The sequence below is a fragment of the Anser brachyrhynchus genome, assembly GCF_964034855.1.
Source record: "Anser brachyrhynchus genome assembly, chromosome: 6".
NCBI lineage: Eukaryota > Metazoa > Chordata > Aves > Anseriformes > Anatidae > Anser > Anser brachyrhynchus.
Window position 1 is genome coordinate 40,893,960 of NC_137700.1, and position 26,424 is coordinate 40,920,383.

The following is a 26,424-nucleotide window of genomic DNA, read 5'->3' on the forward strand; positions in this document are numbered from 1 at the left end:
AAGAAAGCTCTCACCTTGTTCAGAAGCAGCCCAGAGAAAGGGAGAGCGGTGCCTTCCACCTGTATGCGCATCCACCCACCGAAGTCCCTGACTCAAAGGTTCACATGGCTTGCTGCTGCTGCTGAGCTGATTTGATTTCCTTAGCTGCCCTAACAGCCCTTAAAAATCCATCCAACAGGCAGAAGTGCCAGAAGCATCAGCCATCTGCCTGGGGACCTGACATTTCTTTAATTTCATGAAGCAAACTAACAGTGACAACCTGGGCTTGAATAATGCACTAGCAGGGCTTTGGTGAGCAGTGCTGTCGTAGCTGTCATGGCACTCACAGCCACACAGCAAGGAAAATGAAGGTTTCTTTCACTGGTTCCCCAGAGTGGTGGCCTGTGGAAAACCACCTGGCTGGCCAGGAACCCCCAGGTAGCCCCAGCATGATGTGCAGTGTTCTCTGCATGTGACACATGGACCGACCAGAGAGCAAGGAAATAGGCAAGAAGCCATCCTACATGATGCTGGTTTTTGTAGCTGGGATGGGTCTGGGTTGAAGATGAGGAAATATTGGTCAGTGAAGTTGATGGAGAATGTGTAACTGTTACGTCTGCACTGCTCCATCTCTCTCTGCCAACAAGAAAACTGGCCAAGGATTTGCAAGGAGCTTTGCTGAAGACAAACCAAAATCTGCCCACACACGTACTTAAAGTATTTCCTCGTGCCTTCCCTTTTGGCACCTCTGTCCTGCCATGGATACCAGAGGTTTAGATCACTTTCTGCATGCTGATTCAAAAGTTATGATTTTGCAGACAGAGAGATAAAAGTGTTTCCTGCTGCTTCTGACATTTTCAATGGAGCAATGAACTACCAGTGCCAGCTGCCCCATTAAGTCTGTCTACCGTCCTGACAAAGTATGCAGATATTACACAAGTCATTACTCACATTATATGTGCTATGCATACATGCTGAAATTCTGGCTGTTGAAGTCAGGCTGCTACCATCGATCCAGCAGAAGAATGATTTCATGAGCCATTATCTTACTCATATAAAAACCGATAAGACTTTGCCTCTTACAATGTGACACTTGACCCTCAAACAATCAGAGTAAAGATACTGCTTTTATTCAAGTTCAGGTTAACTGACAATAAAGTGAAAAAATGTCTGCTCTACAGTTCATGAGCAAACTCTCCAAACAGCCTAGAAGCAAAAAGTAAAGGCTGATGGAGGCAAGAGGAAATACCCATGGGCTGTCTGCAGGCATGCTGGCTTCCCAGGGGAAATTGGCTGTCTTTGAGCTGGCTATGATACAGATAAACGAGAAACAATCTCTCCCATGTGTCAATATTCCTATTATTAAAGTCCTGAGAAGTTTGTACACTGTAGATCAAAGGAGGAAGGTGAGAGAGTAGGGGAAAGAAAGTGCAGTGAAAGCATGAAACCGAGATGCCAAAATTTGATAGAGGAAAGTTGGCAAGCTGCAACCTTCAGTCCAAAGAAAATGTATCACTTCTCAAATACATTTTCAGGTTAGATTTTCAAGTAGTTTTCTCAGTGGTGTGAAGCCTTAAATACTAGTTTCCTATGAAATGAGTGGCCTAGATGTTTTAGTTAGGTCATCAACATAGCCTCCTATGCAGTATATATAAGATATAACCTCAAAAATGTTGCTTATCCCAAGTAAGTATTTCATAGTATATAGGGGATGGCATGCGGAGAAAACATTTTTCCTCCATGAACTCCACAGCAGAGACAAACTTTCCATCTATGTGTTGTAGAATTTTTGAAACTGAAAGGTCAGCCCTAAATATTGAAGATCTGGTCAGCTGCATGGTTTGTCCATTGCCAAATATAGACAAAAATGTAATAAAAATTACTAAATTGAGAGTGATAAATTAAATTCTTATCTAGATAAATTTCCTATTGTTGCAATATCCCTCCTGTTTAGTACAATACTAGTACAAATCTTTTCTCAGTCAGGGTAGCCTGGTACGGACATGGTATGTAGGCCACAAATCCAACAGCCATAGGCTGTTGTAAAAAAATAGCAATAAATTTGTGCAATACTTCTAGAACAAGTCATTTGTGGATAAAATTCATAATTTGATTAAGATAAGGCTTTTGGACTCCCTCAAAGATCAGGTCCTCATTGTGTATGTCCTCCTTGCCTTTGTCCTCATTAGTTTACAATCTATGTGGACAAAGAAAAGGCAAGAGAGGTTTGGTGAAATGTTGGAGGTGACGCAGGACACAAATCTCCTGGTTACCAGCCCAATGCTCTGTCTGCTTGGCTATGCTGCTTCAGAGAGCCACCTCTGCTTTTAATATACAAAATCACAGTAAATGTTGTGTTGTTTTTGTGTTTGACAGTGGGGCAAATGTCAAAGGAGTACTGAGCTTCTCAGTTGAGACCTAATACCTGTCGGAGTTCACCGGTGATAATTGATATTTATTAGCAGTGTTTACTGTTAATTCATAATGCAGCCTGTCCTTGAAATATTACAAACAAAACATGCAGTCCCTGCCGTTAGGCGCTCACAGGCAAGCTGTGCAAAACATTCATCTCCTCGACCATGGTAAAATATGCACAGCATATTCTTTCCTCCTGATTTGTATAAAATGAAGCTATTTGATGGATCCATCATGCTCGCTTAGCTATGCATGATAAATAAATCCAGGAACATTCAGTAAATATCCTCAGCTGCAGGGATTACCAACAAGGGAATCAATTATGTAAAGTATGTGGGTCTTTGGAGTTAGACATACACACCGAGACTCACATCACTCATCAAGAGAAAACTTCAGCTTTCCCCTGAATTCTACAGAGCTTTTTTCACTGGATTGCAGATTTAAGCCCTTTTTAGCTGCTACATTTTTTTTTTCCTGTAAGTAGACGGAGTTTAGCTTTTTCTTTACCCAAAAAACTTGCACAACAAAGAATAGCTTGATAGGAAAAAGTTAAGCAATCTGTGAACTGTGAAACGTAGAACTAGGAATGTTTCATCTATTTAGGCTAATAATTACTGAAGCACGAGCCAGGCTTGCTGCTTGAATTTAGCTTTCCCACACCGATGATGAGTGTTACCTGCATCTTACCAAACTCTGGGCGAAAAGGGGCTGGGTTGAGGGAGGTGGGATTTCAGGTTTCAGAAGGAGCTGAGTCACCATGCAGAGAGAGGGGGTCTCCTCTTGACAGCCCTGCACCTATCTGCTCCTGCATGCTTCTGCACTGCCTCAGAGACAAGATCCAGCAGAGCCAGCCCGTGGTTCTGCCAGCCTCTCCTGGGGAGATAAACTAAGATTTTCTTACATCAGCACCTCCCAACTCATTTGGCCCCTTCCTGAGGATCCACAGCTGCCTTTCACAGCTGAGCCTGAGGCTGAATTTTGTGCCAGGACACCCTGCTCAGGCCACTGCTGCTAGGGTACCTTTTTCAGCCAAGGCTTTTCCTTCCTACCCAGCAAAGAAACTCCCATTTTCTGGGGCTGCACTGCAGTGAGATCTGTACTTTCTCTCTGATCTCCTTAGCATACCTCTCCTAAGAGGGTACAGAGCCCTCTTATCTGAAGAAGCAGACACCTATAGGGTTTTCTCCTGTGGGTTTTGATCAATGTCTCAGGACCAGGCGCTTTATTTGATGTCTCTAATGACAGCCTTCTGACTTACAAAGTGAATTCCTTTCACTCTCAGCCTTTTAAAGCCTCATTTAAGAAGAAATAACCACAGCAGAAAGAGCTGAGTGGAAGCAAAGGGGCCTTCCTGCTAGGTGCAGAGCACTGACACCGTGCACAGTGACAGCTCCACTGCTGAGCCCGAGTGTCTGCAAGGCATAGCTGCTGTACATCGAGCATGCACAGCGCTGGCAAGTGCTGCAAGCACAGGGGAAAAAATCCGCCTAGGCATCTAGTTCTTGCACACGTGCCGAGGCACTTACTGAGCCACAATAACTGTGCTGCGGGGTATCTTTTCCCTCCTCATTGTACAGGGATTAAGGCTTGGCTGCCTTGATGAGAAACTGTCCCAGTTGCTTGCAACCTTTTAGCATTCCTGGTTAAAACTCATTTAAAGGGACAGCAAAGGCAATCAGAGAACCATTCCCACTCCTTCCTTTAAAGCAAACTTAATTTAAACATGCAATTAAATGCAGTACAGACTTAGCCCTGTTTGCTTTTGCCAAGCCAGGTTTTGCGGCGCTCACCCTGCAGGAGGGAGGCTTTCACTCGGGGAAACCCAGGCTGGGCAAGGGGGGAAAGCACAGCTGAGGGGTGAGACCGGCAGCACCTTGCTGTCTCTGCACCATGACCTCGGGCAAGTCACTGTAGCAGTTGGGGGTTCAGTTGCCTTGCTTTCCAAGGAGGAGGGAAGGCAATCATTTTCCTCCTATGCATCGTGGTTGGAGACAGAGGACGGCAAAGTGCTAAACTGGAGCTGTAAAACTGTTCCGGTAGCCTAATGACAGCTCCAGAGGAGTAGCAGAGTACATCCATTTTCCCATCTTTTTGGACCTGGCTAATGAAGGGAAAAGAAAGCCCCTGCCCTAGCAGAGAGCAGGCAGCAACTGTGAAAGTGATGCACTGAAATGCAGGAAACACAGCGGAGTGCAGGAATTCGGTTACATGGCTGTTTGCAAATTAATGGCTAAATCAATTAAATGAAAGCATGGGATTTCTCTTGAGGAAAGTCTAGTCACAATTGCAAGGAGAAGGGGAGGGGTTGTGGAGTGGGGATGACATAATCACGTTTGCGAATCACCAGCAGTGTGCATGCTTTAATCCATTAATGGGGTTTTTATCTGTGATCATAAAAAGCAGGTTACATTCAGCCTGGAAGGGAGTGAGGGTTGGAGGAGAGGGGAGGGCAGAGCAAGAGCAAGAGAGAGAGAGAAAGCAAGAGAGAAAGAGAGCACAATTCACTCGGTGAATTGCTTGCAAGCTTTGGGCTGATAATTAGGGATCTCAGGAGAGCAGTTTCTCAGAATAACCTGCTCGCCTTCAAATGGACCGAGTGGAGACAGTGGTTCAGTCCTGCTGATATTTTTTAAGCCCTCCTCACAGTTTGATGGGCATTCCCAGTGCTTTTGTGCACGTCTCGGAGAGCGTTGACGTGGAAAGGAGCAGCGAGGAGGGGGAGGTTGGAGAAAAAAACTGCGGCTCTTCTAAAAATACGGAGGGCATGCAAGAGTGCGAGCAGGCTGGGGAGGAGGGTGAGGTGAGAGCGCCTCGCGCCATGGTCCCCGGGTGCCGGCGCAGCGCAGTTTCGGAGATGTCCCTCCTGTGACTGGACGCACCATGAGCATCTGGGAGGTGATCCTGGCTTTCGTGGTGGTGGTGCTGATGCTCGTGGCCCTGCTGGCCAACGTGCTGGTGCTGATGTGCTTCCTGTACAGCGCTGACATCCGCAAGCAGGTCCCGGGATTGTTCATCCTCAACCTCACCTTCTGCAACCTGTTGATGACCGTTTCGAACATGCCCCTGACTTTGGCTGGGATCATTTACAAGAGTCAACCAGGAGGAGATCAGATCTGCCACATTGTGGGCTTCCTGGAGACTTTCCTCACCACGAACTCCATGCTGAGCATGGCAGCTTTGAGCATTGACAGGTGGATTGCTGTGGTCTTCCCTCTAAGTTATCACTCCAAAATGAGGTACAGAGATGCTGCTCTCATACTGAGCTACACGTGGTTGCACTCGGTGTCGTTCCCGATAGTGGCAGCTTCTCTCTCCTGGGTGGGTTTCCATCACCTCTATGCCTCCTGCACCCTGTACAACAAGAGACCAGAGGATAGGACACAGTTTGTGATTTTCACTGGGGTCTTTCACACCCTCAGCTTCCTCCTCTCCCTTATAGTCCTGTGTTTCACATATCTAAAAGTGCTGAAGGTGGCACGGTTTCACTGTAAGCGGATTGACGTGATCACTATGCAGACCCTGGTGCTGCTTGTGGACATCCATCCCAGGTAAGGTGCCTGCGAGAGCAGCAGGTGAGACTGTTTGCTGCAGAGAAAGCAAGGACCGGGTTCAGTGTTATGTTAAGTACAGTCTGATCGGTATCACAGCAGGGGATCGGGAGGGGAAGAAAACAAGCATCCTTGCTGGTTTCTGTTCTGCATGTTTCTTTGTACTTGTGCTCATTTTGGGGATTGCAAAAACAACTCTTTGTTATTTTTAGGAGCTTGTTTTGAAAGGAAGAGCAAAGAAACAGGGAGTTTTACCTGGGCATGCATTTCCCTTCGAGGCAATGGTCAGATCACTGCCCCTTGTCTCAGGAGGTGGATTTAGTGACTGACAGATTTGTGGGTTTGGGCACTGTCAGCCCCAAATGCTGCTGGATCTCAGTGAGAGGGGGCACATGTCCCTCCACTTGGAGCTGGAAGGGAAGGGAGGCTGGGGCACTGTGTGCTGCTCCTTTGCCCAGCTGTGTCCGTATCGCTGTGCCCTCCGTAACTTTATCTTTCCTGAAGGCAGAATCATAAGGGAATAGCATCTGCAAAATGTGTATGCTTGAGTGCCTGTATTTAAATCCAGCTGAGAGAGACTTCAGTAACAACGTTAATATGACAAGCGAGGGATGTATAAAGTTCATTGCTAATTAGAGTCCGTAAGCAAGGAAATTGTTAGGAGAAATGTCTCCAGGGGCTGGACTAATAATGGGCTTGAAGGCAAGCACCAAACGGACATGAAAATATGTTGGGAAGCTGTGCAAGAGTCAGATCAGAGATTATACACAAACTATAAATCCTGTATGAATAGGATGTGTCTGGATCTGGAAGGGAAGCAGATTTCACAGGAGAAGGGAGGGTGGGAGAGAGCCTTTCCTGGCTTGTTAAGGAAAACTGAGCTGTAAAGCTGAAAGAGAGAAAAACTTGCTGGGTGGAAGCCCCAGAGCAGTGCTGGGCAAGAAGCGGTCCTGGCGAGGAGCTGGGAAGGTGCCTGGTGCACGGGAGTTGGCGTGCAGTGCGAGTGTGCCGTCATTCTGCTCACGAGAAACAGGGAGGGTGAAACAGAGAGGACTGAAGCAGGCATGGCTGGAAGGATGTGGCATCAGGAGCTGAGGACGGAGCACCAGTACCAGCCAGAGTGACCCACCTGGCAATGGTGATTTGAGAAATGAACCCATGGAGGTGGGGTAGGGTGGAGAGGGATGGGGGCTGATGGATCAGAATATCCTGGTTAGGGCTGAGAGGCTCCCAGGGGCTGGGGCAGATGGGTTAAGAACCAGCTCTGACTGGGACAAGGTGGCAAAGCCAACAGGTGAGCTCTGAGCAAGGGAAAGCAGGGACACTGGTCATGGTGTGGAGAGAAATGGGCCTGGTTTGCTCAGAGTTTGGCTTAGGGGAGGAGCGTGGCTGGAGGGGGTGATTGGAAAGGAAGGGGTTTGATGGATTTGCCTGGAAAAAAAGGGAGAAAATGGTTTGGCTACGTAGAGTGACAGAGTGGCTGTGAGGGATGCGTGTGCTGCTTGGGAGACAGGCAGAGACTGAATCTTAAAAGTTCAGACTGTCTCTGTCACAGGCTGAAGGGAAGAGAAATGTGTTTCAGCGAAGTGCTGGCAGCTGCCAGCACAGGGAGGTGTCTGATACGGGGGAAGAAATCCTCCTGGAAGAGAGGAAGCCAAGAGCAGATAGAGAGGGCAGCCCCACGTCAGATGTCCCACTTGCCCCCCCTCGCTGTCCTTTGCTCTGCAGGCTGGAGGCAAACACCAGCTCCCTCCGTCCTCAGCCAGCTGGGAGCTGAGCTTCAGGACTGAGAGCACATGTGGCTGTCCTCAAAATAAGGTCACAGTTTGGGGATTCCTAAGCCCAAGGCAAATAAGTCTGAAAGGATCAGGGCAGGCCAGCACTGTGCAGAGGAACAGAAACATTTGCTGAAAGTCCTCCAGGGAAGCTGTCTGATCTGTCTCTTGACCAAGAATGTGGAGCAGGACTTCGGGTGAGTCCTGGTTCTGCTTTTGAGAAACACACGTATAAATCTTCCCTTATCCACCACGTCACACAGAGGAAAAACCAGCCTTCTACCCCACGTGCTGTCTGGCTGCTAAACCGTACCTCGATCCGTCTTGATTTCTGCACAGGCTTTGAGTGGCCTCTCCCAGGGCAGAGCTGCGGACCCACCAGGGCTGTTTGAAATAGCAATCGTTACACCTAATGCTTCGAGTATGGCTGGATTGCACAGAAAAGGGGCAAAAATCTCAGTGGCATTTCTCCTCCTCTGCATTTTCTCTGGCCTGAGTTAACTTGAGGGTGTTCCTGCATTTTGTAATCATGTCACTGAAGGGCAGGTTCAGTGGGGCTGTGGGTGTTAGACCTCCTTTCTTTGGAGGAGACAGAGTTGCACAGGCACTTTGCTGTGTGTAACCTCTATTTACTAACTGCCGTTTAGCTCTTGCACCAGGCTATTCACTAAGAAATGGGAGTTTTAACTTCTTTAGACTGCAGGGATGAAGGCTGATTTTAACCCGTGGTGGTGTTGCCCGAACAGGTGAGAGCTGCTGCAGCTGATAGAGTCAAACCTTGGATTGCCTTCCCGAGAGTGAGAGCTACACAAAGGCTTTTCACAAAGTGATGTTCGTAAAACTCTAACAAAGACATAATTTGAATTATATAAGTGGTATATATAAAGGGATGCATAGTGTTTGCTGTAGCACCTAACTGTATAGACATGGGTGCTGTGAGGTTGCACATGAGGGAACAAAGTTTGTAATCCCAGTTTCAACTACCCTGACGTTTCTGGCTTTTTGCATGGTCTAGTTTCACTGCGGATAAATGTGTATGGACAATTCTCTGCCCCCTGTGACTCAGAATCCACCCGCAAGGGGGTCTAGCGACAGGCATTGTGACAGATGGCTTTATTACCTGTGATTTGGAAAGACACAAGTGATCTTCTGAAGATCATTTGAGACGAGTACAAAGGAAACCTCTAAATACCACAAAAAAACGTGTGAAAGTTTAGGGCACATGTCCTTTCAAGTTAGCTCAGGCATTTTTACTGGGTACTGCTTTCTCTTGACTTTGTTCCTAGAACAGATATATCGGAGTTACAGTGAGAGGCCTGGGCAAGAATTCATGTAAGTGCTTAACTCATGCATTTCTTGACCCAAATTATCTATACTAACTTTTTGGCGTATTCAGCTCTTAAAGATACTGGATCTTAAGAACCAGTATCTCATAAAGCTTGTTTAGAATACCAAACCTTTGAAGGGATATATCTCAGATTTTCCAGGATATTAAAATCTTTAAATGAAAGCTAAGTCAACTACCCAGTTCTGTTACCAGTGTCACTACTGGAACCTGTGTATATATTTTTATCTTACTGCACACAAGAGCGTACAAAAGCAAAATACCCATCTGAGCACATTCTCTGTATGAAGGATTAGAGATAAAATACCACATCACAAAGGAAGGTATTTATTAGCTACATCTGGAAAGGCTGAACAAAATCAATTGGTTGAAGTCTTCAGGACTTTTCACATCACACATGAGCTCCAGGAATCACAGACAGCTTTGCATGTGTCAAATAAAATGTGAAGAAATATAACTGGTGAAACTGCTAGAAACAAAAATTATAATGCCCCCCTCCCCCCAACAGCACCCTAATTGAACCTACTTTGGAGATTTCTTCTTCTGTACCAACGTGTTCCTGGGATAACATGAATCTAATAACACGTGTCTTAAGTGAAGCTATTGAACCTCTCAGATCGGCTGTTTGCACCTAAAAATACTCCAGCTCTTGCAGAACTGAAAGCATATCATAGGTTCCCTTGAAAAGGTGGATTTTTTTTTCTTCTCAGCTGTCACTTCGAGCTGCAAATAACTCAGACATAGAACATGTAATACTTTTAGATGCGTTTTAATTCTACTTAGGCATATTCTTTGCCTAAAGGAAATTCATTATTTTAAGGAGAGCGAACTTTTTCCCCAGTATTTTGTTCACTTTGCCATCACTTTGCCAGCTACAACACCGCTCTGAGGGCTCAATAAGACCATAAATAAAATGGATAAAAAGAAACAGTTTTTTTTTTTCTTTAGCCCAGTAGAAAGGTAACATAGCAACTACCTGCCACAGAGAGCACCAAAGCACACTGAGATTCTCAGGACACAACACATGCTTAGATGATGATTAGACATTTAGTTACAACAAATAATGTAAGGGTATAATCATAAACCCCATAGCTATTAAAATACATGTGTGGAACTGGGCACTGAGTCATCAATTACAAATTTACAATAAAAGCAGAGGGAGACCAACCCCACGCAGTTACAACGTGCAGCACGTGGGCCAGACCGCTTGCTTCTCCCAAGACACGTGGTTGCTTTGCCCCAAGACCTGTGCAATAAGCTGACACGTAGTGCTGCTATGTGCCTAGAGAGGGATTTTGGCATGCAGATTAGCTTTATTTTTGTCCTTGCCCAAAGGAATTGTACTGGCTGATGCACTAGTTCAGGTATGGATGGACTCTGGTAGATACAACCAGTGTCTCCCATCCCCACCCAGCCAACCAGTTGCTTGTTCCCATCCCTGGGCTTCACCCAGCCAGCACACAACATGACCAAGCAGGCAGAGGAGAATGGACTTTCATGTTATCAGTCTCTCAGCAAGCTGATGTACTAATCTCAGAGGGGTGTCCTTGCAGTGGGAGGGTGGGCTCAGCTTGCAGGCACCAGTGCTCCACAATCCCATTGCCCTGCCTGCACCCTGAGGGGCTTTGCAACTCTCTGGCACCCTGTTGTGACCACCACCAGGAAGCTCAAATGAGAAAACTCATGTCCTAAAATGCCACAGGTAGGAAAAAGCAGGGCACGACTGATTTCTACATTTGGTCTGAAACAAGGCAGGTGGTTTGAGCTGTGGAGTCAGAACATCACAGTTCTTTGGATTTGCTGTATAATTCCCAGCTTTGCAAAGCACTCAGTCCATGCAGGATCTGTCATAAGATTTATGGCCACACAGTTCACAGCTATGGGATGTAACGATTGCTCTAATGTTGGGCTGAATGTTTAGAGGGTGTTTTTCCTGTTACATTTTTATTATGTTTTGTTGCTTATCTCACTGGGCAGTTTCTCCTGTCTGTGATATTGTCATTTGAATTGCTGTTTCTAGGAAAGTAGCATGCTGCCTACCCCACTCTGGATGTCTTCCAGATCTCTGAATATCATGAGGCAAACTCCAGCCTGCAAACACAGCTTACAGTAATTCAGAAAGGAGTTGCAGCTGAATTCAAGTCTGAATTCCACCAACTTGTCTATATATGAATAGATATAAGGGGTGTGTGTAAATGTTTATATACATATAAAGGTATATACATGCATTTCCCCATAATCATTTTTGAAGGGTAAAATCATATAAAGGATTGATACTCGGTATTGTCCTATAGAAACGTGCTATTGTATATACGTGAATACAGCACTTGCTGGAAAGCACTTATTGGAAAGATTGATTTCAATCATTCCAGAAGTATAGCCATTAAAGTCTGCTACCTGATATTATGATTCATGTTCTTGTTTGTGTTGAATGTCACAGTGTAAGAGAGCGTTGTCTGGAAGAACAAAAGAGACGGAGGCAACGAGCAACAAAGAAAATAAGTACCTTTATTGGTACTTTTATACTTTGTTTTGCACCTTATGTTATCACAAGGTAAGTGCAAACCTATGCAGTGAAAAATACTATGGAGATGAACTCAAGTTGGAAAAGCAGTGCGCTCTGAACTAGAAATTGATTCTAGTCTCCTGTGAAAATTCTGTGCAGCATTTCCACTCCTATGAGAGGCTGTATTTACTGAGCTAACAAAACCATATAGAATATCATAGCACATATCTGATCTAATCCTGCTGCAACCTGTGGGCCAAACCGTGTTTGGTCAGCCAAGTCAATGTGTTCGTCTCATGGGAGTGATTTAGGAGTTCAGCCCACAGAGGCCAATAGATGTTGTAGTTATTTTTTGAGACCAACAACTCTCCTACTCCTCAGATTGCCTTGGTAGCCCAAGGGGGTGATCCACAGGATAAGACACTTGTCTGAATAGGTCAGGATGTAAGAGCCTGCTCAAACAAGATCCAGCTGAGGTGAGAACATGGCTCACAGACAACCCATAGCTTTTTTTTTTTTTTTTGGACTGAGTTCTTGGTCATATACATCAAATATCAAAGTTGTCCTGGCTTACAGCAAAAAAAGTTCTTGTGATTTATGGTCAGATGTCCTTATTTATCTACTAGCTTATCTTTGGAAATGGTTCCTGTGGGAAGCACCAAAGTACTCCTCTGAAACAAAAATATGAAAAAGGGTGTATATCTGGAGAAGTGTTATCAAGTTATTAGAAAGAAATTTACAACTTGTGCTTATTAAGACCCTGGAAAAACTGAAATACTGTTATGAAGAACAGAGATAGAAAAAAGTATTTCTGAAACATCACCTATTTACATATTATTGGACAGAAATTTTTGGGGCTGACTTCAGTCAAATTCAGGCTCACCAAAAGAAAAAAAAAGTAACACAACCAAATCCTTGAAAAAGCTGAATTAAGACTCAGTGTAAGTGGGCACATAACAAAACCAAATTTTCCATCTCATTATAATATCCTGATTTTCTATTTCTAACAAAACAATTCACAAAAGGTCATTGTCTCTGTAGAAAGGCAAACCAGCACACGACAGTAATTTTATGTTCATGATAATAATAACTAATTTATTTGTATTAAATAATTTGTAAAAATGTTGCAAATACATTTATAGCAGTTATATTTTTCTGTACTTCTGCTTAATAGTGGCAAGAAGACACTCCATGCTCTTGCACTAAAATTGCTTGAAAATATTTATAATAATAATGGGCACTTAGTCTTAATTCTCAGGCTATAAGATATTAGAGTATTTGTCATTGCAAGTAGTTAAGTTTAATTTTATATTGGGGCTTTGAACTTAATGAGAATCATCGCAGTCATCACATAGCTTGCGGCTCAGTCCTGAGTGACAGCGAGTGTTTGAGCCAGGGCTGTCAGAAGTATTTCTGTGCTCTTCACATCTCAATCCAGCATTCAGGCACCATCTGCCCCCTTACTCTTAGTTCTGAGTCATCCTAATATGTGTCCTCATAGTCATAAAGCACAGATGGATTAAAAAACTCCTGAACCTACCTGTTTTAATCCTTACAAGGCTCACTTAAACGTTCACCCAAGTCTGCATTCAGTCCATTAAAGACTAATAGCTTTTCCATGGGCAGTGACTTCAAGAGTTAAGATATAAGGTCGGAAATGCACAAAGATGCTTTTCAATGAAGGACGAGGCTTGTGCAATGGTCAGACGTAAGAAGTAAGGGCTATCACTTTCTTGGCCTTTTCATCTCTGATCTAAAGGAATTACTGCACAACAGGCTACATGGAATTCCCTGTTTAGCTACCTGAATCCCCCCCAGGACCTCGCTGGACACTGCACTGCACAGATGGGTATTCGAGGATGTGCGTTACTGTGCTTCCCTGTGCCTCCTGTGTATTGCTGAAATGCAGAAGTCAGGGGAAGAAGAGGTTTAATTACGCAAGGAAGTATTATTTTCTGGACTATGTCCAGAGTGTTTTGCACTTCACAAGACAGAGGCAATCAATCACTTTTCAAGGCAGCAAGCAGAAGATAACTGAAGTGTATTGTTCAACACTACTTGTAGACAGCAGGCTCTAATTGGCAGAACACTTTAAACATGCTCTGAAGTACTTTATGAATTAAGGCCTCAAAACAGCTAATCACCAGGTTTCACTATAACAACTTCTTTCTGCTTCCCCACTAAAAACTACCAGCTGCAGTCCCACAAGCCAACGAGGAAGCCATGCCTATGGCCACAGTCAGACAAATTCCTCTCTGGGTCAGAGTTTTTCAGATTACATTAAGGTGAAAATCAGATTAGCTACCCCTTTTATCAAGAAAACACCCTTTTAATTAGTTCAGTGGCTGACCTTAAGTAGTATATCTACACAACCCCATTCTTCTTGATTCCACATTCCAAAGTAGTAGTATGACAGATGTATCACCCCGTATTGTATATTTATAGGCATAGCTTGTTGCTTAGTTTGGAAAAATGCTATTAATACACATCTCAACTTTTTGCTATATTTATCATTATGTGATTGAACAATATTGTTCAAAACCTGTTTTCTCTAAGGAGCTTTTTCATAAGAAAGATTAAAATAAGTCATACCAATTTCTAATATTCATGTCCAACTCCAGGCATTTCAGACAAACACAGAACTTTGCTCACGTAATTTAATAAGTGCTGTCTATGTGTGAGGAAATTGGCCCTAAATTAAAAATCCTGAAATAATATCAGAAAGAAGTTTGCAGTCCCAAGCCCTCAGGTTAAGGAGGAGGATCGAATTTCTTTTGTATCATCTCTGGGGAACAAGGGATAAACAAACCATGTTTTTTACACTGGTTGACTGCCCTCTTCATACAAATCCTGCTTGGACAGACAGACAAGGAAACCCACAGAGGAATTCTGAGTTATGTTCTTGCTCATCTGTGCATATTAAATGCATGCATTTCCTATGCAATCTTAGGTTGACATATTCAAAGGCAGTGGCCTTGTAGGCTCCCTCAAGAGCTACAGCTGACATGAGGTAAAGAGATTTTCGTCCTGCATGAGAAATCTGCTGGCACAAGCTGGCTAACACTGCTCCCTATCATCACATCTCTGCTGCCAGGTGGTTCCCACAGCTCTGGGGAGCAGCAATGACTAAGAGCAACAGTGTGCAAGAGCTGAAGGTCCACAAGTCATGCTGCTTCCTTAACAGAAGCTGCCTGATTGCAATATATGCACCACTTAACAGGCAAAACTGGCTAGGCTTTTTCCACTAGCAAGACAGGATACATAAGATTCAGTCTACCAAGCAATAAAGTAAAATAAGCATAAAAATCAAACTAAAACTGACGTTCGGCTTATTCATATCATTAACACAAAATGACTAAGGTCAGATTCTGTTACTATGGGACTTCTGTGAAAACAAAAACAAAAACCAGAATTAGTAACAAATATAAATGTTAGAAGCGTATGCTTAATGAGTTGATATAACTTCCCCAACTTGGACCAAAAGAATGAATTTCTTCTGAGAAGATCAATTCATCTACCAGCTCCAAAATGAAGTGTGATTTGTTTCACTCCTAAACAACCAGACATTTTAGCTTGTTTGAAGCTCTCTGGCCTGTTCAGAGTTTTCTCTGTAACTCAGTTAATTTCTCAAGTTTAGGCAACGCACAAGAGAGATGCTGCCATTATACTAGCCAGCTGGACCTACACACATTCAGTAAAATATTTTACTAAAACGATTAACTGCACATGTTTATAAAACATTTTCATTGTTTATTTCACTGCATAAGAGATCAAAGTCTTACACTTCAAGGTAACATTCTTGTTTACTGAAAGTGAAATAAAATATTTGGATAGCCACTTGACACCAAGTGCTCTACAGAAATACATTTCTAAAATATTGACAGTATCACAGCAAAACAGTTAATAGCTTTGAAGTACAGGTATTATCAGACAGTAAAAGAGTGGCTTATGAAAGCAAGTTGGGGAATTATGTAGATAATACTGTAGAATTTAATTTACAGGTTGCACTGAAATATTAATGCTCCTTCACTGAAAATATCTTCCTGGCTGAGATGCTTCATGAAACCCTTTCAAAGGCAATAAGTTATATGACAGTCTTTGCAAGAATGACATTTAATTGTTCCTACATGAAATGGAATTGCACTTCTTGGGGGCAGTCTGCATTTGTTTGTTGCTAGATACCTTAGAATAGCTTGGGATAAAAGGGACCTTAAAGACCACCCAATTCCAGTTCCCTTACCATGGTCAGGGATGCCACCCACTAGACCAGGTTGCCCAAAACCCCATCCAGCCTGGCCTTGAACACCTCCAGGGATGGGGCATCCACAGCTTCTCTGGACAACCTGTGCCAGTGCCTCACCACCATCATAGTAAAGGATTTCTTCCTAACATCTAATCTAACTCTTCCCTCTTTTAGTTTAAAACCATTCCCCCTTGTCATATCGTTATCTGCTCCAGTATATCTGCAAATATACTATCAAAAATAACACGCAGAAAATGCAAAATATAAAAATATCAAGGACACTTAAGGAAATAATTTGAGAAAATATTAAAGATTCTATTGATAAAAGTGTAGGCTTTTTAATTGATCAGTCACTGAATGTAGAATTAGTAGGTCTAGGCTTACAACCCTCAAGTGCCTATTTGATATATTTAGATGGAGATTGCTAACAACTCATGGAACTGAGTGACAGCAGCTGAGAAATTTGTCATACCTTGGTCATTCAAGGCATCCACTGAATTTAATTAAGCTTAATCAAATTCACATTCGTAAAACATTTAACAAAGTAAATCAACAGGACTTAATTCAACACAGTAAAATTCAAAATGCAAAGAAGAAGCCATCAAATATGTGAGGAACAGAAAGAAGGATGGTTCAATGTAGATTACAAAGTAAATATGAACCAGTAGATGATTAATTTCCAAACAGTCAAATCTCATTTTAAGCATATTAACACGGGTGTCTTAGCTACATTTTGTTAAACAGGTGAATATACACCAGAACAGACCCCCAGCAGCTTGAGTAGAAGAAAATTATGTCTGAATTTGGATCCTACTTTGTATGAAGGATATCAGCCAGGAGTTACAAGGAGAGGCTGGAGGATCAGCATTTAGTTAGTCAAGACGAAAGGAGAGAAATGGTACAGGTGGCCATTTGGTATCTCAGAGTAGCTTACAGTGATCAGCTGAGCCAAACAGCACCAGTGGAACGGCAAGAGCAGTTCAAGTATTTTCATATCATATAGTCTAGTCACCTCAAATGTCTCACGTGGCTGTAAGCCCATAACTTGATAGTTATTTGAGTTCCTCTTTTCACATACATAATACTTTCAGCCTTTGTCTCCACTGGAGTTCGCATGATCTCCCTGGAGAATAGCACATGAGCAGATGTAGAACATTTCTGGAATGGCTGTTCATCTCAGTAAAATGTATAAAGAATCTGAAAATAATTTGTTCTTTGATAATAGGACACATTAATGTAAAGATGTTATTTGTGACAGGATGATACTTCTGCTTAAAACTTGATAGTTATCAGTGACTGTTTAATTATTTGACAGTGAAATTAAGAGAGTATAAAATGAATTGTCAAACCTTGACTTCAGTTAATGTCCTCATGTCACGTTTCCATCAAATTATTCATTTAATATAGCTTAGGCTTCCATGGCATGTCATTGAAATGTATGCAAATGGATACTAAAGAGGTTCTCAGAAGCCATTTCAAAATGAAAAAGAAGAGGTCCTTATAGGTAAGAATTTGCAAGAGCAGATGTAGTTCTTATAACAGTACCCCTGAGTATTGGGATGTTTTGAGCACTACTGACATACTGAAGTGGAAGGTTTGCTTTACAAAGTTCACTTAAACTATAAATTGCTTTGCCTGACTTTCTATCCCAGAGTGCATCTGATGCTATTTTTATACACATTGTTTTTCTACAACAAAACACACAAGTTTATATTGGGTAATGTCAGCACCCCTAAAAGCATCACTGAACAAATGAACCCCACTTCTAATCAAAGCGAAGTGCAAAATGATCAAATTGCTAGCATTAGAATTAGAATCTCAGAATTAGAATTACTAATACCACATCACTGACTAAAGCCCCGTCACTGGCTGCAGGCCCATAGTGCTAAGCCCACCACAAATACTTGAGAAGAAAGTGTTTTAGCCAGGGAATTTGCAGTGTAGGCATACCAGAATGGAGAGAAAAGACAGAAGCTCCTAGTCAGTGATGCAACTAATTCAAGCTCTTTAGTCCCACTTTCATGCTCAAACAACTGGACCACGCCATCTGCCAGTGCTATTTTAAACAACAAAATGTATGGAAAGTTGTTAGTCTCTAAAGGTGTATTCCAATGATAAATAAATAGGCTCTTTTGAAGTCTGCCTCATATCCTGCTGGGTGGGGGAGGAATGCAAGGGTGAGTGATGGGTGTCATTAGTTTATAGCTATGCTGTTACCTCATCCATTTAATGTGGATATTCACTCTCTCAACCTTCCTGTTTCCACAGGCTTGTTGAATTGTCCTCTGTGGTCCCCATCAGTTCTCACTGGGGAATCATTTCCAAGTGCTTAGCTTACAGCAAAGTTGTTTCTGACCCTTTTGTGTACTCTTTGCTACGGAATCAGTACAAGAAGACGTGGAAGGACATGATAAACAAGATCCTCAAAAGAAGCTCCATCAACTCCTCTGCCCTCACGAGTGAGTCGCACAACCAGAATATATTGCAACTGAACGAATGAGGAGCCTGGTATGGGATCTTCAAGAACCATAAAGTGATATATGGGAAACAAGAGTAACTGGCCTAACCCTAGTAGCTATCCTCAGCTGTCAAAGGTTTCAGGAGGCTGCCACAGAGGCTGGTTGAAGCCCAGCCCCTGTAACACCTAAGGGAGGCAGGCTACTTGGTGCCTCCTGCCCCCAACTACAAGCGTGCTATTGATACATGGTCCTCCAGGTTTTGCGGGTACAAATCTCCCATTGATTTTCATCAGCAGTTACACATACATACAGGGTGAAAAACTGGTCTTTCATGGAAGGGCTTATGAGAGTAGAGGAAGCAGACTGGTGTGTTCAAGAGATCATTTCAGAAAAGCCACACAGGAATGTGTGTGTGGTGTTTTTCATGGGCTGCAGGTAAGGCTCACTCCAATCTAGCTGACAATCTGGCTTTACTAAAACAACCCCAGTCTAGTTGCTTCAGGATGTTCCCCATAGAAAGCTCTTAAAAAGCTTAATAGCAAAATCTTTACCTGGATACTCATACAGTGCCCAGCATAGTTTTCAACCTCTTTTTATACATATTATTTGAACAATTCTGTAGAACTGAATGGAGAGTAAATCCCTTTTGTAGTACACTGCAGGCTGGATTCGGCCATGTCTTCTAAGTAACTTTCACAGAAACACATTATTTTCCTCCCCATTAAATTTCAGAACAGTAAAAAAGGTAGATAGGATGAAAAAATCAGGACGATTCCTGCCTACCTTAACCACTTTCTAGTATATCTGAGCTACACAGAGATGGATTTTGCCCCAAAGCTGCAAAATTGGTCCCCCTGCCCCATATATTAATAAATATAGTTAATGACGGTTTATTCCCATATTTATATATTATTTGAAGGAAAGATGAGCCCACAGCTGAGTTTAAAAGTATCATTTGCAAAGCAAGTAGAGCAAAAATAATAGACCTCCTCCCCACCATGAAATTGCTGACAGCAATATTATTCTACATCTGAACAAGTGCAAATCTCAGAGTTTTCAACTGGGATCTCTGTAGCACTAGGATGTAGCTCTGCTTATTAATATTATTAATATTTACCATGCATTCAGCTCAGCCTGCAGCTAACATAGACCCATATACCACTAAAATTTTCAAGATCAGGAAAATCCTATGTGACACTTCCTCAGAAACCATCACAGTATCTTAATTTTTGTAAAAAACATTTAGTTCTTTGTAAGTAAAACCGCAGCATGTAGATGGCCTCATAACTGTCATGTAGGCACATGATGTTGAAGCCATCCTCCAGTGACTAATGACAAATTACTTTCCTTGGTAATTTTCAGTGACTTCTCTCTCAATTCAGTGAAAACACTATGAAATGATACAGTTTAAGTGTTTTCTTATTAACTAAGATGTAGAAAATCAAAAGCTTGTCAGCACTATGATTTTAGGAATAATCAATTTCTAAAACAACTTGCATCGACAAAGCGTGTCCTCATCATAACCTCTTAAAGTTATTTTCAGGTAAAGAACTATTGGTTTCAAATGCTTCAGATTTATACTGTGATTGGCAAAAGACTTGCTACCAATACTGACCTTAATTCTTCACACATTTGTCTCCAGCAAGTGACTTAAATTCCATAAGACAAAGGTAAGTTAACAACAGAAGTGAAATTAGTTTTTGCTCAGCAAGTCAAGGAAGCTTCTCTCCAGTGTCCATAAGTTACAATTTATTTTTTTTTTTTAGGTGAGGGTAAAACTGTAAACAGATGCCCAGATTATGAACATTCTCAGTTAAGCAGGCTTCATGCATGCAATAGCAGCTTAAATAAGAGCTGATATAGCTGGCTATATTAACATTAATTCTTGCATATTCCAGCTGTAAATACAGAAGTCAGGACCATATGGAAAAAATAGGGCCCCAAGTACTAAAAATGTTGAATTAATTTTAGTTGCCACCTCTTGTGTTCTCCAAATAAAAGGCACTGTATGTCATCTATAGCTCTGCAGAGAAGCCCTGGCAGAAAAGGTTACTGATCTAAATTAGTATATTGTTTCATTTATGATAAATCATAAATATCAGTTATTTTGCAAACCTCAGCATACTCCATTTTGCAAGTTTCACCATGAATATCTGCCTTTGACGGATATTATGACAACAACATTTTTCCTTCATACCTTGCAAAAAGCATCCACTGCTGTAAATTCTGACTGTTGATTAAGAACCCAGATAGGTAACTCAGTGAGAGGTTTCACCTCAAAGTCAGTAAATTTGGGGTAATACCTCAGTCACTAGTGTGAAGAGCCTTGCCTTATCCCTCTCTCTGGCACAATACCGCAGCTGCAATCTATAAACTCTCATTGTCACCTGCCTTATAAGTGGAAAAATTAACAGAATGAAGATCATTAACTAACTACCATGTAAGTAAAAGTCTTCATCTCAGCTATTCAGTTTAATTACAAAACTACAGCGTAAATGTAAAAAAAACCAAAAAAACAAAAAAAAAAAAACAAAAAAAAAGAAACACAAATATAGTCATGGAATCTAAGTAAGTTTTCCCAGCACTGTATACTAGCCATTTGTCACATTACATTGTCTACCTCATCTTAATCATTTGACTTGTTAGGCTTAACATAATTTTCTCAGGTACAATAGGTAAAAACACCCAGATCAATATTTGTTTCTTACAAAATTCAAGTCATTTTGATGGCTTAATTGTATTCTGAAAGGATAGTGGAAAGCTGATTATTAGTCAGCTTAAAAGGATAAAATGCTTTGTATCAGGATGTTATGTGTTTTACTAGGACCACTTTTAGTTAAGAAATTAAAACAGGTTGATTGTTAAAGTCCACAACTGTTGTCAATGTAGACATGGGGCTGCTACCAAAGTCAATGGGAGGTTTGCATGTTGATAAACCTAGCCCCAGAGGGATTTTGCATTCAATCCAAATAGAGCAAAATAATTTCCCAGAAGAAAAACTATAGTACTGTTAGGACGGCAAGTAAAAGGTAGAGAAGAATATAGCATTAGACTTGTCTCATTAAGCCTGTGTATCACAGTCAGTCACTGGTTGATTTATGTGTCCCCATGAGCAATAAATCTTTCCCCTTGTATATGTTTAAAAAATTGTCTTTCTTTCATGGTGCCTTTCTTCTAGAATTAATCTTATAGCAGAGAATAAATATAATTTCCCCTTACTTACATCAGCTCTCTGACACAGTGTCATATTTCTACCATCTGAAGCAAGCGAGAGTTGTACATGCTGGTGCTTGATAAACTGACTCAATATACAAAATAAAAGTAATACCCTAACATTTCCTGATGACATTTCATAAGATACTAGAAATATGATACTGTGGCTCGTTAAGTGCTAGATATTCATCTGAATTCTTATAGGCAACTGGCAAATTTTTCTAAAATGTGTGTCTAAGTGATGAATGTAGATATGACTAACTATGTGTCTGCTGAGTATTATGTGTACTACACAACACTTTCACTCGAGTGAGTTAGAATAATGATGACAAATGTAATGCACAATACTTTATTATCTCTGGTCATGAGGCGGAACTGTTCTCTTGTCAAATGCAAATGTGAGTGTGTGTGCGAGGGGTGGGTTTTCCATTTGTTGTTTAAATATTTTTGAAAAAGTTTGTAAAGTACGGCTACAATGTGTGCCCAAAATATGGAACTGCATGAGCAAAACTTGTCCAGCTGCTTAGGCAATATGCAGTTTTCTGTTTGTTGGTATCTGCATTCCATATGCAATATCTATTTCTCACATGCGTGTTCAATTAACATTTTCTTCATATCTTGTAAGTTTGGCAGGCAGAACATTGGCAGACAATTAAGAGAATTTAGTTCACTATGTCATATTGCAGATTCCCTCTGTTCATTTTACAGTTACTTATACAAAATCAGAGCCATAACTATGAACTAGGACCCCATATTATGTTATGTTTTTGAACTAGTTTTGATGTGAAGATGTGGTAATTGCACGTGACAAAAACTATGAGAGAATGATATGTTTACTACTGACATAAATCAACATAATATTTTATTGCTTCAACTGACAATCTAGTCCCATTAGATAATTATATCCAGGTTTTATAGATCTGTCTTCTGAATGTTTAGGGCTGGGTTTTCAAAGGTATTTGCACAGTGCAAGATGTAAACAGGATTTATTGAGTTCCTCATGAGCGCAAGTACTCACTTTCAATGCTAGGCAACTACATGATCTATCTCTAACTAAGGTCTATCCCTGTTGTTACCCCTTACATAAAAGACCCACAAAACTATGTTGTCAGTGGCTCTGAGCCATGCTTTTTATAACCTCTCAAGTTTTACTTATGAAATAATCAAGTTACAATAATAATTAATCAAGTCAAATAATCTATATATAAAAACTCCCAGACAAATTCTTATGAAGCCTGAGGACTGCTATAGCAGTAGCCTTGTGCATCACAGCATTGCAGAGCAGCTGAGGATGGAAGGGACCTCTGGAGGTCATTTTATTCACCTCCCAAGAAGCACATCGCTATTTTTTGCTGTAGTTTACCATCTCAGTTTTGCCAATGCATGTCTGCTCTGCAGTAGTGCTGGGAAATGATCCTAGTCCACATCAACAATACAGTCATCCTGAAAATTATTTTTTTCTGAAAACATTTTGGGCAGCCAGCTTAGACTTGACTTCAAAAAAACAGCTACATCAGCACAACTTAGGGGCTAAAAAACTGGGTCAGAAATAGATGTGAATGGTAGGCTGAGGGCCAGAATGTTTGTGAAACCTTATCCTTACTTTACTGCTGTTGCAATGATATGTGTTGCTCTGACTGCACTGGGCTTTTCCTAATGGTCTGCTTCCACACAAGGAACTCTCTAGGACTCTCAGCCATTCACTTACCCCAAAGAGAAAGCGAAAACATCTCTCAAAGCCCAGTAGCACAAGCAGCACAACCTCCATAGGAGGGTCCTTGTTGGATTAGGAAGGCTTAAATGGTTTTCAGTTGGGCTACGTGGAAACTCGTCACATATTTTGGATGGCCAGAAACCATCTACACCTGGATGAGCCCTGCCTTAAGAGATAGACCAATTCTTAAAGCTCAGGAGGTTTATGTAGTTTGCAGAAAGAAAGTTTTTCTGGTCTTGCTTGCCAAACTTTTCATAGTTTCTCCATTCCTCTTACTACTAAATAAAGAAGGCTCTGAGGTCTCAGAATATCTTGTCCTGTTCATTTTTAAATGTGCAGTGAATGCCATTGAAACAACTCTTTGGAAATTCCTTACTTTTCACTACTATCAGAACTATCTTCTCCCCAAATTAAATGTTCTTATGATTAAATGAACCTTATAAGCAAAACCAGAGACTTCACACTAATGTCAGACCATTTTTATTTAGCCCAAAAGATCTCTCTATATTATTGCACATCACATTCAGCACAGAAAACTCAGACTCATGGATCCTATGGTGTTTGCTTTACCAGGTGACACTGGATAGTTAGTACTAAGCATAGGCTTCCATATTGGTAGAATCAGGGACTATATCTTCATAAGCTACCCAAGCCTGAATAGGTGAGACAATAATATTTTAGCCTTAAATCTAATTTTTTTTTAATTTGTTTTTTTGTGCTTTAATTCTGAGCACTAATTATTCCTTGTAATCTTTGATGGATAAAGTTTCTTTATGAAAACCATCCCACTTTAAAAGACAGCTGTCCTTGTTGGGAGGTATAAAAGTTTACATGGAGAAAAGAGCTGCTGCAGTGTCTATAAAATGTCTACTTCTTATATGTGTTCCTGGTGTGTATCATGTAAATATGTATTTAGAATTGTTGGTTTTTAAGCAAATAATGCTGATCTAATGAACTAGAGAGGATACTGTCGTATATGTCTATATTTATAACAAAGATGATTAGCCCTATAGACTGTAAGTGCACTTCAGAAATTTGTGTATTGAGAAGCAAATGTATCAGGTGGATGAAAGCATGCATGTGTAGTAATTGTGTTGTAAAATATGATTTTTTTTCTTGAAGAAATACTATTGCACATGGTTTCAATATACCCAAAGGCATGAGTCCACTCAACTGATTAATAGTCTTCAAAGATATATTAGGAAAAGGATCTCCATTTGGAGTTCACTGAATACTGAGAAACAGTTTTCTAGTCTCTGTAGTTATAAAATTACAGTTCTGAAGCAAACATTTTTTTTTAAAATCACAGAAATAACAAAAAGGAAATTGAGAGCCTCTATCCTCCTGGGATATGATGCAGCAAGAGTTCCTAAGGAAGAAGAAAACAACTGCTTTCAAATGAAATGCCAGTACATCCTAGTGAGATACTAAAGGAAATGCAATGTGGCCTAGCATGCAAACTTGGCTATATCCTTCCCGTTGTTGACCACCATAGATAGTCCTATTTAGTCATTTTGCACTTAAGCTGTCTTGAGTCCTTGAACAAAATAAACAAATAAAAAACTGTTGGATTTCAAAGTGATTTACATTGCAACCCTGACCATGAAATCCTTATGCAAAGACAACTAATTTCTACTCCTCCTGATTTGCTGATATGATCAATGAACTACAGAGGAAAAAAATATATACATCCCATGAGTTGAATGACATTTGACTTTTTTTGACTTCTGTTAAGAAAACAATGTCAGTAAAATATGCGGTGTCCTCAGGGTCATACAGCAAATGTGACAAGGCGGGGGACAACTCATCCATACTGTACCTTCTTGTCCAACCACAGTCAAGTAAAATAAAGCTATCTGCATCAGCCACAGTATGTGATGGGTCATTTATAGCAGAAACCATAGAGCTTCCCTCATAACATGTTTGAAAAATCATTATCACAGATTGCCTTGGAAAATAGAAATAGATAACTAAAAGGTGCCTTGATTTACCTTTATTTATACACATTTTTCTAAACCTTAGATTTTTTCATGTTGTTTTTATTTACTTAAGATCATTTTAAAATTAAAAAAAAAAATCCCATATATTTGGCAATCATCAATCTTTCCCTTCTGAATTCTTGCAGGAATGCGATGTACTACCAGTCTTTATAGACGCAGTTGAATATAAACCTTTTCCTCTAGATTAGATTATTAGATGATTACTTGCTTTAAAAAAAAAAAAAAAAGTTAAAAGGAAAAAGTTAGGGGCTGGTTATACATATCCTTGCTATAAGGACAGTGGTGTTTCTTGGATGAGTAAGGACCATTCATATGATAAGAGGTTTAAAAATGTCTGGCCTGTGTATTTAAACTTCATTTTGTTTTGTTTTGAAATAACAAAAATAGATGGTTTCCTATTTCTAAGCATCTAGTCAGTCTGAAGAAATGTAGTTCTGAAATAGCGTTAATAATAGCTGCTGTAGATAGGGCATGTTTTGACTATATTATAAATATAAAATTATAATTTATTACATTTTACTTTTATTTGTATAACAACGGGTTGTAATTGTAGGGGCTATTTATATGGGTAAAAAAGGCAATATTAATAAATGGATAGAATGATGCACAGACCAACTTGTAATGACAAAATACTCAAGAGTGCCATGGGTTAAAATGGACTATGGGACTTTAGTGTCCCTGGTAAGCTAAACTCCTATAGTCTCTTAATATATATTTCAGAAATACATATTCATTCATGTAAAGACAGATATATAAAATTCTGTTGTATTAACACCTCTAGTTTAAAGGAATACAAGACAGTAAATTTTAATCCTTCAGTTTTTTGAATAAGGGGCCTGTGCTGCCTATTCTGTTTACAATGGCTTGTGCTTTGTGAATACATATCAAATGTTGTAATATATTTTTATTACATAGAGTTAATGGTTAATAAAAAGTAACATATAAATAAATACATACTATATATGTATATTGTGATTTTGTTATATTTACTGTTAATGAAATGTGATTATGAATAAATGACTTCGTGTGAGCTATTTTTTAAATATAAAAGTTTACACTTTAAAAAGTCTGTTTCATTTCATTGCTGCAAAAGTCAAACCTGCAAAGTGATTGCAATGATGTGACCTGATAATTCTGTTGACTTTTGGAAAAAAACTACAAAGTCAAGTGTAACAAGATTGCATCAGTCTGTTTACGAGCAACATAAGTGAAATTATTGGAGAACCG

At 40.7% G+C, this 26,424-nt stretch overlaps 1 protein-coding gene across 1 annotated transcript; it reads left to right on the top strand.

Moving 5' to 3' along the window:
- Positions 1 to 26,263, top strand: GPR26 (G protein-coupled receptor 26). The gene is made up of 3 exons (XM_080597301.1): positions 1 to 5,942; positions 11,503 to 11,616; positions 18,080 to 26,263. Exons 1-3 carry the CDS (start codon positions 5,275 to 5,277, stop codon positions 18,309 to 18,311), a joined length of 1,014 nt encoding a protein of 337 aa, XP_080453427.1. The 5' UTR covers positions 1 to 5,274; the 3' UTR covers positions 18,312 to 26,263.
- Positions 26,264 to 26,424: the final 161 nt, after the last annotated feature.

Excerpts from the sequence above, each read along its gene's own strand:
- GPR26 (XM_080597301.1), top strand. The coding sequence starts at position 5,275 with ATGAGCATCTGGGAGGTGATCCTGGCTTTCGTGGTGGTGGTGCTGATG. Across the intron at positions 5,943-11,502 it reads CTTGTGGACATCCATCCCAG|TGTAAGAGAGCGTTGTCTGG; the intron begins GTAAGGTGCCTG and ends TGAATGTCACAG. Across the intron at positions 11,617-18,079 it reads GCACCTTATGTTATCACAAG|GCTTGTTGAATTGTCCTCTG; the intron begins GTAAGTGCAAAC and ends CTGTTTCCACAG.